We start from the raw sequence: 20,642 nt of genomic DNA on the forward strand, positions 1-20,642 counted from the left end.
GAGTTTAACAGTTCAGGGATGAGCAGACAAAAAACAACAATGATGCATTTATACACATACACCATTTGCATTCATATTTGAATTTTGCTCAAATTTTTCATTTTGAAAAATTTGAAAGATTGATTGAGTATCATATTACGCTTGACAAGAGCAGCTGGTTGGAATTCCAAAGTAGCTAAGGCTATGAAGACATTGTATTATGTTGTTTACTAATTGTGTATTTTGTAGCCATGCTGTTTTGGAAGGGGGGGGGGACAAAACAAAAACACAGATGCTAGCTAAACCTTTCAAATGAAAAAGGCCTTAAAAGTTTCACACATCCCAGACAGGATTTGAATGCAGGTTCACTTCACAAAAAAATTCTTATGCTTTACTTTAGCATAAGGTAACCTTAAATTTTCATGAAATCACTTCCTTATTATTCAAGAACTATCTAGTAGAAGCAACGTCTAAACGTATTCCAAAGGTCAGAAAGTTAAAGTAGATGGGGAAGATGTCATGAATATTTATGTGAAGGCTAAATGAGAGAAAAGAACAAGTGTGGGCATGCAGGAAATGTGATATTCTGATGGATCATAAGGCTTGCTTAAATAGGAGTTGAAATAGTTTAAATATGAGTAGAGAATATAGCGTCAGAACTGACATGACAGTTGAAGATTGTGTGAATGTTCAGAGTATGTGGAAGTAATAGTAAAAGTCCAAATGATGATAAAGTGGGTAATAATGATGTTGAAAAACAGAGTGCAATTAATGGTAAGGTGGCGAGTAGTTGACAACAAAGAAGTGTATGTGATTGGTGATAAAATAGCAAGAATGAACAAAAAAAAGATGCAAGATTACAAAGCTGAGTTGGTGAAGATGATGTGAATGTGGCGTGAAATGAAGAGAATTGTAGATATGTATGGAAGAGTGAAGATAAAAACAAATGTTGGTATGAGGTATGAAAGAGGTGAAAGACCCGCAAGTGGTGTATGGCAAATCAATTATTCGAGGAGTGGTAAACAAGATTTTATTTTCTCAGGAGGTAAAATGGATAGTGATTGAGGCATTGGATAAGGACTAAGCGAGCAAAGGAGTTAGTAGTGGTAGTAGTGGTAAACAACTTGGAACAAGGAGAATGTAAGACTGGATATAAGGAGGTTGTTGAGAAGGATAAAAGATAATCATGTGATAGGAAAGGCAGTCTGTGTGTTGCACAGGTACAGTAGTGATGAGATGAGGCAGAGAACAAGAATTATGATGTTAGCAGAAATGTGCAAAGAGAAAGGAGCGTAATGTGTGTGGAATGGGTTGGAAGGAAGAATAGAACTGTATAAGAGTGATGGAATGTATTTGAATGGTTTTGGTGTGAGTCATTTGGAGAGACCGCTGCTGGAAGAGAAAGTAATAAGTGCAGAAAATGAATCAAAGCAAGTAAGAAGTGGTGTGAAAGTAAGAAAGGAGAGATTGAAGTGGTGCTTATGAATGAAGTGGGTAGCACAAGTGTAGAGAATGAGAGAAAAAGTGTACAAGACAAACAGGGAGACTCAGAGTGCACAGTAAAACAGTGAGAGAAAGATAGATGCTCCAAGAGAATGGGAATGTGTGTGTGAAGACAAAAGTGAAAGGAATGACCTGGGATGTAAGAAAAACAGTTGGAGTATGGAGAAGTAACATCTAAAAAGTGGCATTAATGAAACTTGTTATAGATTCAGGAATGAGCTGTTCTGTTTGTATATGAATGCTAGAAATATCAGAAACAAGGGAAATGAAATGGCTATATTGATTGAGTTTATTCACCTAAAAATTGTTGGAATAAGAGACATGGTTGGATTTGGATGACATCCTGATAAGAATAGAGATGGGTGTGATGTATTTCAAGAAGATAGAAAGGGTAAAAAGGGAGGTGGAGTGCTATTCATGATAGAAAAAGAATTATATCCATACAAGCTAGAGATGCAAGGGGGAAAATAGTGCTAGTAGTTTTGAGGAGGTATGGTGTGAGATAAAGGTGAATAGAATGAAATACTATTGGATGTTGCTAAAGACCTGGTAATGTGGAGACTAGCAACTAGGAAATGTATAAGCAAATTAGCCAGCAAATGGGAAAAGGGAAATCACTATGAGTGATTTTAATTATGGCAATATAGATTGGGATGACGAGATAGCAACAAGAAGTAAAGAAAATGAATGAGTTTTTGAGGACAACTACCTCAGGCAATGTGTAACAGAGGACACACAAGGTTTGAGGATTTTGGATTTGAGCATCTCATCAGAGGATATCATTAATGAGGTGTCAAATCCATCCCCCCACCCCACCCCATTTGTGAGAGTGACCATGAAGATTACCTGGGTGGTTGCCAACCAGGCATGTATAGAGCATATATGTCTAAACAAAACACACGTAATAACCACAGTAATAAGTTTTAATAAGTAAATATTTCATCCTAAGTATCTTAGGATATTGTCAGTACAGTTAATTCAAACAATACCAGGAATAACATAGAGTAGCGTGTTATAGAATTAAATTAAAATATATCTGGAGGGAAAAAAAAAAGATTACATTAAAATAAGATAACATATATAAAAATTATTTTACACAATTTTGTATATGTTATCTTATTTTAATGTAATCTTTTTTTTCCCTCCAGATATATTTTAATTTAATTCTATAACATGCTACTGCACACATATTGGGATTCCGTTGTAATCATCATAACACTAATTACGGGTATAGACCACATTGGCCTGTTTCGGTCTCATTATCCATCCAATATCCTTTTTTGAGGTCTACCCTGCCTTCTCTTTCCAACTGGCTTATATTTTAGTATTTGTTTAGGATATTCCATTGTAATCATGCACTCTAACTGTATGTTATTCCTAGTATTGTTTGAATTAACTGTACTGACGATGTCCTAAGATACTTAGGATAAAATATGTACTTATTAAAACTTATTAAGTGTGTTTGTTTAGTCATGAATTCTCCACAGGTTTCATTGTACAATAAAGGGCATATATGTGGAACTACAATGCTGGTGATTATTATTATTACGTGACATATCCAGGGAGTCCAAAGACTCATTGAAGGAAGGCAACTTACTCTACAACTGTCTCCACCAACTACAACGAACCACAACAATGCCATCTACCACCACCATTAGTATTTTTGCAAACAATCATAAACATCCATGCCCACAGTTGGATTCGAACCCACAGCCTTTTGGTGGGAGAGCGGATACACTAACCACTCAGCCTGACCCAAAACCTCAGTAGACAGCTTGCAGCTGTAGCATGGAACAAGGAGCTGCATGCAAGGGAGATGAATGCTGCTTAGGTGATATTCAAGATCTATCTTTGGTCATCAGAAGGTTAAATAAGGTAGGTGTGAAATGGATGAATGAAAAGATTAAGCATGCAATACGGAGAAAAAAAGGCATTATGGAGCAACATAAGAATGGTAATAATCAATTCCATGAGGAATAAAGAACAGTCAAGTCTCTCATCCTTGTGAATGTGACATGAGTTTGAGAGCAGTAGCCGAGGAGAGACAGTGAGGAAGAGGTATATGGAGAAATTAAGCAAACTTTATGTTAATAAGACTGTGGGACTTGATATATCATCACATATTCTGAAGGAACGTGCAAGGGAGTTGACATTAAACATCTGCCTTGACATGTTTAATATGAGTCTTATATTGGGTCAAGTTCCAACGAGTGGAAAGCAGGCAAGATTGTACCATTTCATAGAGGTGACAGAATTCAAGCATCAAATTATAGGACAATCTGTGTGTCGAGTGTTGGAGAGCTGGTAAGAATCGGGATCTAGAATTGGATTGACAACAATGGTATCTGTGATAGACCGCACTTATTTACTAAAGGGAAGTCATATTTAGTAATCTACTTATTACAATAAGGTGACAGCAGCATCGGACATGAGAGATGGATACACAGTATACTTAAACTTTGCAAACGATTTTGACAGATTACCACATAAGTTGATAGTCAAACTAGAGTGGATTTATTATTATTATTATGTGACACCTCCAGGGAGTCCAAAGACTCATCGAGGAAGAGTATGCCAATAGCATCAAACAATTGATTCCCTTCCAACTACTAACCGTGCTCAAACGTTTTGCATAAGCCATTAGTAGCAGAGGCTCTACCAATCTTGACCAACCTTTGGTTGGGGAGATTCAGTTGTTTGCAGATGATGCAAAGTCGGGACAAACTATGATGTGAACAAGGCAATTTCTGCTCTAATGAGCAGAAATGGCCTTACAAGAAGACTCCGAATAGGCACAAGATGAATGAGTGATGAATGGACACAACAGATATTAGACTAGTGCATTGGAATGGAGATTGGCTATCTGATAGGTATCAAGTTATGAATGGAGGAGCAATATCCCAGAAGAGGAAAGTCACTAATGGTGTGCCTGTTTTAAGATCATTACTGTTTAACCTATATGTTAATGATATTGGGGAAGATTTTATTATTATTATGTGACACCTCCAGGGGTCCAAAGACTCATCGAGGGAGAGTGTGCCAACAGCATCGAACAATTGATTCCGTTCCAACTACTAACTGTGCTCAAACTTGCTCAACTTTTTGCGCAAGCCATTAGTAGCAGAGGCTCTACCACTTGACCAACCTTTGATTGGAAAGGTTCAGTTGTTTGCAGATGATGCAAAGTTGGGACAAACTATGATGTGAACAAGGCAATTTCTGCTCTAATGAGCAGAAATGGCCTTACAAGACCCGAATAGGCACAAGATGAATGAGTGATGAATGGACACAAGAGCAGGAATACCAGTTCAATGTTGCGAAATGTAAGGTTTTAAAATTTGGAAAACAAAGATGGGATGTGGAATTTACTCCTAGTGGTGGATAGTGGTGGATATATTGTTGGAGGTGGAAGAAATAAGTGATCTTGGGGTGATGGTGGATAAGGATCTAAAATTTGAAGAACTCATTGCCCAAAATTGTGAGGACACCACAATGAATTCTGGGAATGATGTGAAGGACACTGACTTGTAGAAGTAAGGAGATTGTTGTTCCATTGTATAAGGCTCTGATTATGTCACATTGACTACTGTGCACAGATTTGGTCACCTGGTTTTCAAAAGGATGAAGAGATGGAGATGGTCCAGAGGTGATTGACTAAAATAGTTTTATTTCTGGCAATGCTGAATATGAAGAAAGTTTGAGATTATGCAATTTGCAGTCTAGTGGATAAGGAGGAAGAGGGGTGATATGATAGAGATGTACAAGTTGGTAAGGGGTTGTTATAGGATTAATGTTGAAGATGTTTTTCATAAAATGGGAGACTGGGGAAGAACAAGAGATAATCCCTGAAGCTATATAAAGAAGGTGTGAGCAAGGGAGTGAAGCATGGTTTTTGCATGGAGAGATGTGAATGATTGGAATGCACTGCCTGAGAGCATGGTATCTGCAGAGAATTTGAATGTGGTTTTTGAATGGGTACAGTATAATGAACTGTGTGTATGAAAAAAGGTTCCTCCTAAATGAGTGACCCCATGTTAATATGGGGTCACTCATAATAAGGGGGTTAGGATAATCCTGACAGGAGTTGATTTGTCCACAAATTTCCAAAAAAAATGTACAGCATTCCTATAATCTACAGACAATGACATAACCATAACAAACCTCTTCAACATTAATCCTATTAAAACCACCTAAAAACGCCTGTGTTGCTGCTTTGATTATTACCTTCACTTCTCCCCCCACCCCATTTTTGATTCTCCTTATTCCCCCCACATGCTTTTCTATCAATGATAACTGCAACCTTCTACATTCTATTACCTGCCTTTAGATACACCCTAGTATAATTACTAACAAAGCAATTAACTAGTCATTAAGCAGCACATACATGTACTCAGTATCTCAAATTTTATTCCAAAAGAATTATTTTTGTTTAGAACTTAATACAATATCACTATAGATAAATCCCATACCTATAAAAACAAAAAGCTCTATTAAAAAAAGGCATCTGTCATTCTATCATAATCACACAGTATTATTTTATGCTTCAAGTACTAAAAAGTTAGTTTAAATTAACACATGAGAAAAAAATATAAATTCCTTATCAATATATTTAGTGTTTTCATTGAACTTAGTGGTAGTTTTTTTTAAATTTTTTTTGCAAAAACGTGTGGAGGCATACCTGTGAACTTTTCAGATTACAAAATCAGGAGATTTGCCATTTCAAATTGGACAAATTAATGGGATTTATTTATTTATTTATTTTATTTTATTTTTTTTTTTTTATCAAACCTCACTAATTTTTCAGATAATCTTAGTTTTTTAAGATTATCTGAAAGATTATTTTCTGAGAAAACATAGTTTTCTATTTGTCACAAAAGGCAACAAAATGGTAAGTTTAAGGAAATTCTTCAGAACTGGTTCTGTGCATTTAAGCTAAACCTTTTAATTACAACACAAACCAGGCATGTGGTGAAGTTGTTCATAAGGATAGAAAAATAAGCATGCCCGGAAAAGAATTCTGAAATACTACAAGTTCATAATAAATAAGTCAGCAGATTCCCTAAAAGAACACAGAGAAAAAAATGTAAGAGAAGCTATGTGTAAAAGTAGCTAAGCTCATGGGAAGATTTTGGTAAGAATATGAAAGATATATCAGGAAGGTGGCAAAACTAGCAATATTGTTAAGCAATAATGGCGAATACTGTACATGGAATCAAATATGATCAATGTGACATGAAAACTGAAGGTAAGGATATTCTAGACATTTGGGGTAATCACTATGAAAGACTTAAATGAAACAAGCAGTAACACAAAACAGTAGAACTTAGTCAAGAGGAATGCAAATAGGGGTACAGTAATATCCTGTCTTATAATGCTTTTCAATTATGAACAATGCCCATTTACATGAGGCTGCATTTGCTCATACAACAGTTTTAGTGATATGACCTATGAATCAATCAATGCACAGTTTTTATGGACTCTTAGTGTGTTTATGACATCGTTTCTTGCTATGCTTGTGTTTTGGTATTACACTGTGAATTATATATATTTTATTATTTTGTTGTTAATAATGGGACAAAAAAAAAATTCAATGCAAGGGTGCTCTTGCTCCAATCAAAAGAAGATGCATAAACCTGTTACATTAAATACTAAGATTAAAATGATTAAATTTAGTGATGGGATATGAAATACAGAGGGAGACTAAAGGTTAGCCTTACCTCACACTACCGTTGTTAAAAACAGAGTGAAAACTGCTATATTAATACTACAGTTATCTGTAAACTTGACAGTCTTGTTGCCAAAATGGAAAAACATTTAATGATGCAGACTGATGATCAAACTGGATGGTACATTTCCTTAAGCTAAGAAATTCAAAGTAACACTTTTTGTTGATGAAAATTATTCGAAATTTTTCCTGTCCATGTCTAACGTAAATAAATGCTTTATTTGGATCATTTGTATGTATATATGACTGCTTAAAATCATTATTAAATCATTACATGCATCTGGGAAAAAAAAAAAAGTGATTCACTATACGACAGTGGTCTGGAACCTAATGTGTCGTATGACCAAGATTGGAATATGCCTATACACATCCAATGCTAGAGGTAAAAAAAAAAACTATCAAAGCTTGAAATGCAGAGAGGCAGCTGGAGTAAACGATATTCGACCAGAAATCTCAAATATAGAGGTAGTTTTGAAGTGGCATTCAGAAGACCTGGTCAGAAGGTTGAATTCTAGATGAGTGGAATATAGTTCTTAGTTTCCATCTATAAAAAGGGAAATAAAACTGAATGTGAGTGTAAGTGTTCCAGATAAAGATTTATGTAAAACATACTTGAGAAGCTAATAAAAATTGTGGAAGGGAAACACAAGCCGAGTTCATGCCAAATAATAATGAAGGGGGATACAAATCCTATGATGTTTATCTGCCAGTAAGTGAAGTTCTAAGAACTAGGACTAAGATCTATGAGTTTCATACCGAAAAACTATCGGCAAATCCAAGTGTAAGTAACCACTTGGTAGTACAACACCAAGGCAACTTGTATCAAAGGTGGAGCAAGCTCCCTCACTATCCTTGATGTTTTCTCATAATGTAAAAACACAGCCCCTAGGGGATGTAATACTGTAATTACAGATAAAGGTGTGCCTGTATATTATAACATTAGCCTTTTGGCTTTTATTCCATGCCAAATAGTCATAATCAGATTTTCACTTTATGACAAATAGTTGCGAAATCATGAGAATATAACAAGGATCTGTATTTAAGTTTTGTAAATCTGGAAAAGACATGATAAGGTGTTCAGAGAAGAGCTTTTCAAAATTCTACAATTATATAAATAAGATTATAGTGGGTCAGCATTTACAATTAAAAGATGTAAAACCAAGTGTAAGACAAGGATGTATACTATCTCCACTCTTATCTTCATGGATTACAATATGAAAGACTGTGGCATTAAACCCAATATTAGAATTGGAGATATCAGGTGATCATTACCTTATGCAGATGTTGTACTCCTAAAACACATCCAAAGCAAGTCTCCAGGATTCTCTAACTAAAAATGAATAATAGCTGTAACAAATTTGTCATGAAAATTAACATTCAAAAGACCAAAACAATGAAAATATACATTTTCAAAGTTTTATTTCTCACGTGTTCTCTTCATATGAATTTGGGAGCAACTTTATGTTGGAACAGTGAATAATGGTGTCTCCACAATCTAGAAAACAAAGCTAAGACAGTAATAATGGAAGTACTAGCAAGCACACTACCATCATTACTGTCTTAAGGATGAAATTGCTTTATTCTTTTCAAAAAATGGACTTCAATATTTTGTTTGAGTTCTAGAATCACAAAAGAACTTTATTTTGCAGGTGTGGCTCTCAGTTATGCTTAAATGAGCTAATGGTAAAGATAAATCTGAGGCTACACATGTAGCAAGAGAAGTATTAATCTAAAATTGCTTCCATAAAAATTCAAAATCAAATTATTATCATTGCTATATACTTCTGAACAGATTATGCCCAAGTATCGTTTGATTACAATATGGTTCCAAATTATAACTGAGCTATTAATTTCTGATAGAACTACTCAGCCTACAGTATTGTACAATGCACCATGTATCAAGACAAGGTGATATATTTATTTCCTCATAGCCTGACCTACTTTCAATTATTATTATTTTTTTTTTTTTGCAAAAGGTATGGGTGCATCAATTCTGAAATATCATTCTATTAATTATATAGAGTAATAATGGTGCACATTAAAATTGAATGGAAGAATAACCTTAGTGGGTGCTGATGGTATCAAGGTGACAATTCAGATGTAATAGTAGAGTTACTGAGTGAATCACTTTTCAAAAGACTATCACCCAAGTGAGAATATCTCTGTACCTGTAGCAATAACTAATGTTAGAAATGAAGTTAAGAAATCAGATGTACTTAGTATATATATTACAAAATTTAAATGCGAACACTGCTGTAGGTTTAGATGGAATATCAGCTTGGGTGTTGTGTGAATGTGCAAAGGAATTGTCAACCTCTTACTTGGTTATTTAACTTAAGTTTGAACTCTGGTATGGTCCCTAGGGAGTGGAAGGAAGGCAAAGTAGTTCCTTTGCATAAAGGTGGCTCTAAAACTGCAGTAGTTAATTACAGACCAATCACCATCTTGGGAGTGGTGGTAAAAGTATTGGAAAGTTGGTTAAAGACAAAATTCAAGAATGGGTGGATCAGGATATGATACTCTATAGGGGCCAACATGGTCTTGTTAAAGGTCAATCTGCATTAGCAATTTATTAGCTTTTTATAATAGACTGACATCTGAGTTGGACAAAGGAAATGGCACACAGTGGTACTTCTGGATTTTGCTAAGGCTTTGGACAGGATACCCCATGGAATACTGTTGCACAAATTGGAGCAGATGAGGATGGATACTAAACTGGTGATATGATAGGAGAATGGCTCAGGAAGAGATACCAGAAGGTGGTGTATGGAGAAGTAGAGTCCAGGATGATGCAGTGACCAGTGGTGTGCCTCAGGGCTCTGTGCTTGGGCCATTGTTTAATTTATACATAAATGATATAGGAAATGGCTTAAAGGGAGATATTCAGTTGTTTGCTGATGATGCAAAGTTGGGTAGCACAATAAAAAATCAAGCTGATGTTGAGAGCTTACAGGATGATTTAAATGAGCTGCTAAAATGGGCAAAAGGAAATGGATGTCAGTTCAATGTGGAAAAGTGTAAAGTAATGCATTTTGGGATTAAAAGATTACCAGCTGTGTACTACATTGATGGAATAGTACTTCAAGAGATTGATGAGGCTAAGGACTTAGGGGTGTTGGTAGATAAGGAGATGAAGTTCAAAGGACACATTGCTAAGGTCTCCAAGATTGCACATAGGATTACTTGGTTATTGAGGAACACACTAACATCCAGAGATAAAGAGGTTATTATTTCCATTTATAAAGCATTGATACTTCCACATTTGGATTACTGTGCTCAGGTCTGGTCACCTGGATTCCTTGGACATGAGGTGGTTGTGGAAAGGGTTCAGCAGAGAGAGACTAAGTTGGTGAGTGATGTAAAAAATGCTCCTTACATTGATGGATTGCAGAGGTTGTTTGATAGGCAGAGAAGAGGGGATATGATAGAAACATTTAAATTACTAAAAGGTTCTTATAAGATTGATGCAGGGGAAATGTTTTAGCTATGTGATAGTGATGGAAGAACAATAGGTCATCCCTGGAAAATAAGGAAAAGTGTGTTAACAAGGATGTGAGAACAAGATTTTTTGCCTGGAAGGTGGTGAATGAGTGGAATGCATTGCCTGACTCAGTTGTGAGTTCTTCACCTATAAATGAATTCAAGAACAGATATGATAGATATTATTTTGATAGTTTGGGTCTCCCTCTATGAGTCTACTGACTCCATGGAGATAACTAATAATAATAATAATATTTAATTGCAGTTAAAGTCAGGATTAAATTGATAAAGTAAAAGAACAGTTAAGTCAACTATGCAATAAAATGCTGACATGGTGCATTGTGGCAAAGTAACAATACTGCAGGTTGAGAAACTTGAGTAGTTCTATTAGAAATTTAATAGCTCAGTTATAATTTGGAACCATGATCTGCTCAGAAGTGAGTATGTCACCTGACTCCCAGAACATACCTAATATTCACAGTTAACCATCAAATCAATTCCAAACCTGATCAGAATAAGATTACCATATTTGAAATCCTTACAAAAATTTGTTAAGTTATTGCAGTTTCTGAAAACTGAAACAGCTTGACAAACTGACAATTTGAAAATCAAGAAGTTTCATAATATACAGCAATAACTTCACTCTGGTTAGAAGGAATTTAACCAAATTTGCCATTTATGACACCCACCCTCACACATAGGATATGTCCACATAGGAATATGTCCATCTTGTTCACTTTTGCTTCAAATTTGATAATTTTTATTATCAAAATGTTTCAAACTAAATAATTCCTCACTCACTAGATATAATTTAATGAGAAATTTGGATTGTTATCTCTCTTGAAATTTAAGTAATTTCAATTTTAGTTTCAATAAGATCTGCAGTAGCAATTTTTTTTCCTACAGTGTAAAACTTTTTGATGTTTTGTAAGCTGCAGTAACTTCTGACACTCAGATTTTTGCAAAAGTGCACCATCATAACATTAAACTATCACAGCAGTTCAAGCAAATAATAGAAATAAACTAATGAAAATTCAACCATGAACAATTTCAAACACCATTACATTTCTAATTTTAAAAGAATAATATTCATCTTTACCTCTCCCTGTCCGTTTTTTGAATAGTACTCCATCTCTGGAACATCAACTAATTTTATGCTACAGCATGGAAGAGGTGGTCCAACATGATCTACAATTTAGGGGAGGAAATATATAATTAGAATAAACAGCAATCAAAAGAGAAAAAAACAATACTAAGAATAGACTATTTTAATGCTGGATAGTTTTCAGTAGTGGATGTTTCAGAACCATTTTCATTCCACATCTAACATGATATCATGTAACTATAATGTAAATTATACCAACGTTCAAGTTGTTAAAAAGTTCATCTGTTGTGAAATTAAACTCTTCAATTGATAAATCATATAGTTATCTGCTCTCATTAAAGCCATATAGCAAAAGATAATAAATTTAGTTTAATCCTTTATCCAAGTGTGAGCAAACAGAGTTTGTGCCTGAAAATATCTTCAGGACTGGGGTAAGGTAGTACAATACCAGGCAACTCGGAGCAAAGGTGGACCAAGCTAACATCACTCCTATCTCAGTATCTCCCATAATGCAAAACAGTACAATACCAGGCAACTCGTAGCAAAGATGGATCAAGCTAACATCACTCCTATCTCAGTATCTCCCATAATGCAAAACGTGTGTTTTTCATTATGGGAGATACTGAGATAGGAGTGATGTTAGTTTGGTCCACCTTTGCTATGAGTTTCCTGGTATTATACTACCTTACCCCAGTCCTGAAGATATTTTCAGGTGCAAACTTTGTTTGCTCACATTTGGATAAAGGATTAAACTAAATTTATTATAGTCTAACCAAGTGAAAAATAAATTTTCACCATATAACAAAAGGAGAAAGAAAAGGAATGTGAATAATTATTCAGGATCATATAATAGAGAGCATCTAATGCTGCATATTTATACCATGCAGCTTATGCATACTAATCCCAGAAGTATTCCGAATAAGGAGTTTTTGGCATTGGTTAGTTCAACTTGGCCAAAAGTTACAGGAATTAGTGGAACTTGGTTGCAGGGGGTGTATAGTATTTTCAGGGAGGACAGAGGGAACAGAATGGGAGAAAGGGTTTTGCTAATGATAGTAGAAAAAAAAATGAACTAAACAAGTACATCAGGACAGGTATGCAGAGGGGGAAGTTCATTTGAGGGTATCTGGTGAGGGACACAGACCAACAGGATGAAACTGTTGGCTGTTCTATAGGCCATAAAGTATAAGAGAGAAAGCAAATGGCATGCATTGGCAAATTAGCACATTGAGTTAAGATTGAGTTCTTATGATGGGGGGGAAACTCAACTATGGGTACACAGATTGGTTAGAGGGATGGTCACAAGGAGTGAAGGAAATGGAATTTATACAGCTATTACTACTAAGCATTGCTTACTAAATCTCAAAACTTTACACTTTGCAACACTGAACAAATAGTTCCACTTACCTGCCCATTCATGCAATCTATTGAAGTCCTCCTGTAAGGCTCTCCCTAGTTTTGCATTATCTGCCCATAGCTGTATATCGCTAGTTAAACCCATCCCAATATCGTTCAATTTGTAGAAATTGAACAACAATGGCCCCAAAACTGATCCCTGCGGCACACTACTAGGGATCTTTCTCTTTCGAGGTACCGCACCCCCATACACAACTTTCTGATACCTATCCGACAGCCAGTCACCGATCCAATTCAGAAGCGTTATCCAATCTGTTTCAATTTATTTAAGAGCTTATTGTGTGGCAGTCTATCAAAAGCCTTTACAAAATTTAAGTACACTACTATATATGCATTTCCACTGTTCCAAGATATTTGTCACATTGTTATAGTACATAAGTTAGTGAAACATGATCAACCCATGCTGATAACCATAGAGAATACTGCTGTTATCAACACATTTCTGTATCCTACCTCCAGTACCTTCACAACTCCAGATATACAAATCAGTCTATAATTGGAAATTACAGCCTTACCGCCTTTATGCAGTGGAAAAATTTTACCCTCCTTTCACTCCCTTTGAACCTCTGCTGTTGCAAGGACTTTTATTAAAATGGTATGCCAATTCCCTGGAACATTCCCTTAATATGTGTGGTGATGTCATCAAATAATATCACCTTATTGACATCAAGTTTATTTCCTCAAATACCTCCTGCTCACTCACAATTAAGCCATCCTCTCCATTGTCCTCTACACTTAAGTTCCTCATGATTCCACCCCTATAAATTTATCACTGAATACCTCAACAATGTCTTCTGCAGCAGATATCATTCTAATACTTTCATCCATTACCTTCATCTTACCATGATCGTTCTTCTTCTACTTGCCCCTCCATGTGGGGCACCTGTTTGTGGTGGAGGGGACCTCCCAGTACCATTCTTCCCGTATTCTTTGCTCTACTTCTCCTGAGTCTTTTTCACTATCCTTTTTTCCAGACCACCACGATCACTGGGATCCAATGCCCTGCCGCCGTGTTTGATGTGCGGTGCGACCCGTGGACATCCAGAAAGGGGGATTCTGGTAGTCTTGCACTACATTGGCAAGACGGGTGGTCCTGGATGGCCCTGCCAGGATCAACTGGCTAGTGGGTTTGCCTGCAAGGGTCAACGGTGTTGTAGTAAGTTTCTCACCCCATGGTCTGGGGGTGAGGATCCTAGGCTTGCTGCAGTGTCAATATAGCATCCAGGGTAGTCCTGGTGTTCCACTCCTGTGCACAGTCACTGTTTGCCAGGCAGTGGGTGTCCATGTGTGGTACCATGGTGAGTGGGGAGCGCTGGTGCCAAATCAAAAAACTTCTTGAGCATGAATCCTTCATCCTCAAATGTTTCAAGGGCCCTAACAAAGTCCTAACCAAGTACTGATACCGTAGATACAGCACATGGAAACAGAAGTAAGAAACAAAAGATATGTATGATGCTAACATAAATGTACCAACATTTTTAATCATACATGCTGCAGTGAAAAATCAATATGGAAAAATGTCACCCTTCTTTATTCAGAAAGGTTTAGAAGGACCAGCAAGATCTCCCAAAACTTAAGAAATTGCGTTCTGGTGATGTCCTTGTGAAAACATTGTGTCAGCAACATTCCGAGAAACTACTGAGAGCAACAATGGGCGGAAAAGAAATTATAGTAACATCTCAAAACACTTAACTCCTGTAGAGAAGTGATATCAGAATCTCTCATTTCTTGCACCTCCAACAATATATCCTCACCAAGCATAAATTCTGCATCCCATCTTTGTTTTCCAAATTTTAAAACCTTACATTTTGCACCATTGAACTCGCATCCCCATTTCCGTGCCCAATCACTCAATTTATTCAAGTCTTCTTGTAAGGCCACAAGATCTTCACTACTGTTCATGGCTTCTCCCAACTTTGCATCATCTGCAAACAACTGAATATCCCCATCCAAATCTTCACCAATATCATTAATATACAAGTTAAGCAGTAATGGCCCTAAAACAGACCCCTGAGGCACTCCACTAGTGGCTTTACTTTCCCTGGATATCGCTCCCCCCATACTCAACTTGTCGATAACTATCAGATAGCCAGTCTCCAATCCAATGCACTAATCTAATATCCAACCCCATCTGCTCTAGTTTGACTGTTCAACTTATCATGAGATACTCTATCAAAAGTTCGTAAAATCCAAGTATACTACTGTGTATCCTTCTCCTCTGTCCATGGAAGCAGTCACCTTATTGTAATAAGTAAGTAGATTACTAAAACATGACCTCCCTTTAGCAAATCCATGCTGTCAATCAAAGACACCATTGTTATCAACCCAACTCTGGATCCTAGTTCTCACAAGCTTCTCCAATAACTTAACCACAACACCTGACACACAGATAGGCCTATAGTTTGATGCTTGAGTTCGAATACCTCCTTTATGAAGTGGCATAAAGGAGGTGATCTTGCCCTCCTTAGGAACTTGACCAAGTGCAAGCTCGTATTAAAAAATATGTCAAGGCAGGTGTCAACTCCCTGGCACATTCCTTCAGAATACATGGTGATATTCTATCTAGTCCCACAGTCTTATCAAGATCTAGTTTACTCAACTCCCCATACACCTCTTGCTCTCAATCTCTCCATGAAGTCACATTCACAAGATTGAAAGATCGTTATGAACTGCTCATTAAGTATCTCCACCACACATTCCGCAACAGCTGTCTTTATACCATTTTTTCCAATCAATGTCATCATTCCATAATCATTATTTCTTTTGCTAGCTACATATCGAAAGAGCTCCTTAGGATTCTTTTTGGCTTCATTAGCTAACTGCTGTTCATACCTCTCTTTAGCTACCCCTCACCAACCAAGTTACCCTCCTTGCCTAGTCTTTGTAGACCTCATGGAATTGGTTATTTTCACTTCTGTTATGCTGCCTCAACGATGCCCTTTTTCTCTATATATATCGCATGCTTAATCTCTTTATTCATTCATCTCACACCATATTCAGGATTATGAAGTGTTATCTGCATGTAATTAGATGGTATGTGCAGCTTTCTCTTTCATTTGCATGTGAGTAGGTAGGCTTATAATTGTACTAATTTTGTTTGCTTAAACTTGGTAGGTGTATGCAGAGCAAAGGTTAGTCGAGCCTCTGCTACTAATGGCTCATGCAAAAAGTTAAGCAAATCTGAGTGTGGTTAGTAGTTGGAAGGGGTGCAATCATTCAATGAGTTGACACTCTCTCCCTTGATGAGTCTTTGAACTCAGTGGTGGTGTCACATAATAATGAGGTTTTCTGAGTCCAAATTATAATTTTTTCAGTGTCACATTTCACACATCTCTGTTACATTATTTACACCCCATGATCCGATTTTCATGAAAGTTGGCAGCTGTATGAAGAAAGTAATTATTTTTTGTATGTACTTTGTGGTTGTACAACTTTGGTCATTCAGATGTAATTTACTTTTTTCCTTTTCGCTTTATTCCCTTCTTGACTATTTATGCTATATATAAATATACCGTTATCATATTTTTTTTATTTGATTCCTGTCCTTTACAGATTGAACAGAATGTCACAACCACCAGCAAAGAAACAGGTATTCAAATGAAAAGGGTATTAGAGAATTTAAATGTAATTCTGGACTGAAAAATTCGGTATACTTATGAAAGATAATAAAGCATTATGCATTTTATGTTCCAAATCAGTTGTTTGAAGGACTTCTGTAAAGAAGCATTTAAAAATTGTTCATAAGAACTCGAGCAATAAAAGTGAGCAAGAACAAAGAGAATTAATTTCTCGTGAACTGAGCAAGACAAAAAACACCCGATACTTTGATGAAATTTGTTTCAGGTAGGATTAATTACAACTTAGTTGTTGCTAGTTTTGAGGTTTCAAAAGTTATTGCCCAATATGGAAAACCACTCCGTGATGGGGAGTATATTAAAGAAACTTAGCTAGAATGTGCTCCTTTCCTTTTTGACAATCTTTCAGAAAAGGTAAAAATTATTCAGTGCATTAAAGATTTGTCTGCAAGTAGAAAAACAGTTACGGATCAGATACTTAAGGTGGAAAAGAATACAGCAGAACAATTAAAAGATTTCGCTTCATGTAAGTTCTTTCCTATTTGTGTTTATGAGAGCACAGACATTACATCATCAGCTAGGCTAACGATCTTTGCTCAATTTTGTAGGGTTGATGAAGTATACGAAGAGATTAACCTTGTAACACTACTTGAGTATACCACTGAGGTTGAAATATGTAAAGCAGTTAAGAACAAATTATCTATTCAGCAAATCAGTATTTCAAAATTAGTATCCATCACAACAGATAGTGCCCAGCATTATTGGTATGGAAACAGGATTTTTAAATTGTTTGCAAAACATGTTGGTCATCCACTGCATCATACATGAGGAGACTTTATGTGCAAAAGTCTTCTTTTGCACATAATAAATTCTGAAATTATCTTTTATTGAATAATAGACAATTTCAGTATCTATTGAATGAGATGGATTCGGTGTACAAATGATTAATAATGTACGTTTGTTGGCTTAGTCAAGGTCTTGTTCTAAAACAATTTGTTGAATGCTGGAAGAGATAAATCTCTTTTTCACTAATCAACAAATGTCTTATAAAGAAGTGTATTATATCATGTGAGTTTGTAAACTGATGTTTTTTTGGAGGTTTTTGCAAACATTTTAAATGACTTGACACTTAACTTTAAACTACACGGATATGGTAAGACTTGATGTTATGTTTGATGACAAAAGGCATTTGAAATGAAACTAGGAGTTTTTAAGAGGGATGTAGACAGTGAGAGATTTAGATATTTTCTAAACCTAACGAAATACATCAATGATTTCCAAAAGAATGACAAACATCATGTCAACTGTTGAGCAGTTCTCTCAAAGATCTGTTAAGTTCAGAGAATTAGAAGAGACTGCAAAATTCATTAACCATTCTACTGGCCAAGACATCTATAGATGTCAAAGTTATCATGGATGTGAAGTGCATATTAAAATCATAATACCATTGATATTACATTGAAATATATGATGGGTACGAAGAGTATGAGGATGCGTATTTGATCTATAATGGCCGGTAAGGTGGTTAAGTTTCCAGATAACACTGGATGAATTAAACTTGCAGATGTTTTCATGGATAAACATGGATGATTTTGAAATGCAGTTGATTTATTTTCAAAGTAGCTCAATTTGGAGGCAGAAATTTGTATACTTCAGAGTTGACTTGGAAAATGTTGAAAAGGAGTGATTACAGACAGGAGTAACAGGGAGAAGTGAATAAAACGACATACTAAGGACTTGGAATACTATTCCAGAAACTTTTGTATGTTTAAAAATCCTTGCAACAGCATTACTATCCATTTTTGGATCTACATATTCTTGTGAATCATTGTTCTCAGTGATGAACTTTGTTAAGTTTCGTAATAGGAGTAGCCTTACAGATGAAACTAGTAGTGCTTGCATATTATTATTATTATTATTTCGGGCAACTCCAGGGAGCCCTTAGACTCATTGAGGGAGGCCCTAAACATCATGTCCACACAACTATATGACATTCTCACAGTATCTATCATATCTTGCCTTGAACTCTCTCACCGTCAATAGCACCCACAACAGACTTTGGCAGCTTATTCCACTCATTTACCACTCTAAAAGTAAAGAACCCAGCTCTAACACCCCTGCTAACCACATTCTTGCACAGCTTCCATAGGTGTCCCCTAGTTCTCCCACCACTAGTCCTGATCTCAAAAATATCCTCTGAATTAATCCTATAGAATCCCTTTAGCAATTTGAATGTCTCAATCATATCTCCCCTTTTCCACCTATCAACTAGTTTCTGCAACCCACAAATCTTCAACCTGTTCTCATATGGTTCATTCCATATCATCTTAGTCACTTGCCACTGGATCCTCTCCACCTCCTCCCCATCAAGAAGGAACAGAGATGACCAAATATGGGCACAGTAGTCGAGATGAGGCTCGGTACAGAGGTACAATAACTTGCTTGTCTCTGCTCGTCAAGGTATTTTTCAACAACCAAGTGAGTTGATGAGCTGATTTAGCTACTTTTGCTATGTGCTCCCTAAACTTCATCTCCCTATCCACCAACACTCCCAAGTCCCTGGCCTCATCAATCTTCTGGAGTACAGTTCCACCAATGTGGTATTCTGCTGCTAATCTTTTCACCCCAAAATGCATAACCTTACATTTTGTCACATTAAATTCACATCCATTCTCCTTAGCCCAGAACTCCAATCTATCCAAGTCATCCAGCAAGATTTTGACATCTTCTGCATTCACTATCGCCCTACCCAACTTTGCATCATCAGCGAACAAATGAACTGTTCCACTTAGATCCTTCCCTATATCATTAATGAACAGATTAAGCAGCAGTGGTCCAAGAACAGAACCCTGCAGCACACCACTAGTCACAGGCCGTCTTTTGGACTCTACTCCTGAATAAACTACTCTTTGATATCTCTCCATCAACCACCCACCTATCCATCTCACCAACCATATATCCATTCCCATATATTGTAGTTTACAGATTAGAATTCCATGTGGTATCCTGTCAAATGCCTTTGCCAGGTCCAGCAGTATTATCACTGTAAAACCAGTTCAGCCGTCACCTTGTTATAAAACTTGAACACGTTACTGAGGCATGATCTACCCTTCACAAAGCCATGCTGTCCCCTGTACAGTATCTCATTTTCATCAATCCATTCCTGTATTTTTCCCTTGACTACTTTCTCCAAGACCTTGACAACGACTCCTAATATGCTGATCGGTCGGTAATTTGCAACCGTAGTCTTGGATCCTCCTTTATGCAGTGAAACTATTTTCCCCTCTTTCCACACCTTTGGGACTAAACCAGACCAGAGACTCAGATTAAACAACATGGTCAAGGGTACTGATAATTCCTTAGCCGCTTCACGCAGGAACCGTGCCAGTATACCATCCAATCCCACAGATGTATTCACATTAAGGTTCTGTAATAGACTATTCACCTCCACTTCATTCATCACAATTCCCGTATAAACTAATGGTGCCTTCATTTCTTCAATGTCACCACCTGGATGATATACTTTTGCAAAGTGCGCAAAAGTATATCAGTAACTCCACTATATCGACTGATTCAGTGACCTCCATCTTCATTCCTTAAAATCATTTTGCCGTGTAGTTTTTTTCTTGCTTGCAGCATATTGAAAGAACTGTTTGGGATTCTCTTTTGCTTGCATAGCTAGTTTCCTTTCATAATCTGCTTTTGGTTTTTTTTTTTTTTTTTTTTTTACTACACTCGTTACTTCTGGCCTGCACTTTATACCGTTCGTGTGCCTGCAGGTCACCCCTTTCTTTAAATTCCCTCCACAGTTGTTTCTTTTTTTGCAGCTCAAGCTTAATGGTGTTATTCATCCATTTGA

General features: G+C 36.5%; 1 protein-coding gene across 5 annotated transcripts in view; it reads right to left on the minus strand.

Annotated features, from left to right (window-relative positions):
* The window catches only part of LOC150099504 (long-chain-fatty-acid--CoA ligase 1-like), a 360,710-nt gene that overhangs the window by 33,728 nt on the left and 306,340 nt on the right, over positions 1-20,642 (minus strand). For all 5 annotated transcript variants that reach the window (XM_090403665.1, XM_090403662.1, XM_090403664.1 and 2 more), the window contains one exon: positions 11,787-11,875. In XM_090403665.1, coding sequence (XP_090259791.1) covers positions 11,787-11,875 — 89 coding nt within the window. The remainder of the gene's footprint in view (positions 1-11,786; positions 11,876-20,642) is intronic.

This window comes from Typopeltis vanoorti, chromosome 14, assembly GCF_054136105.1.
Source record: "Typopeltis vanoorti isolate ZY-2024b chromosome 14, IOZ_Tvanoo_1.0, whole genome shotgun sequence".
NCBI lineage: Eukaryota > Metazoa > Arthropoda > Arachnida > Uropygi > Thelyphonidae > Typopeltis > Typopeltis vanoorti.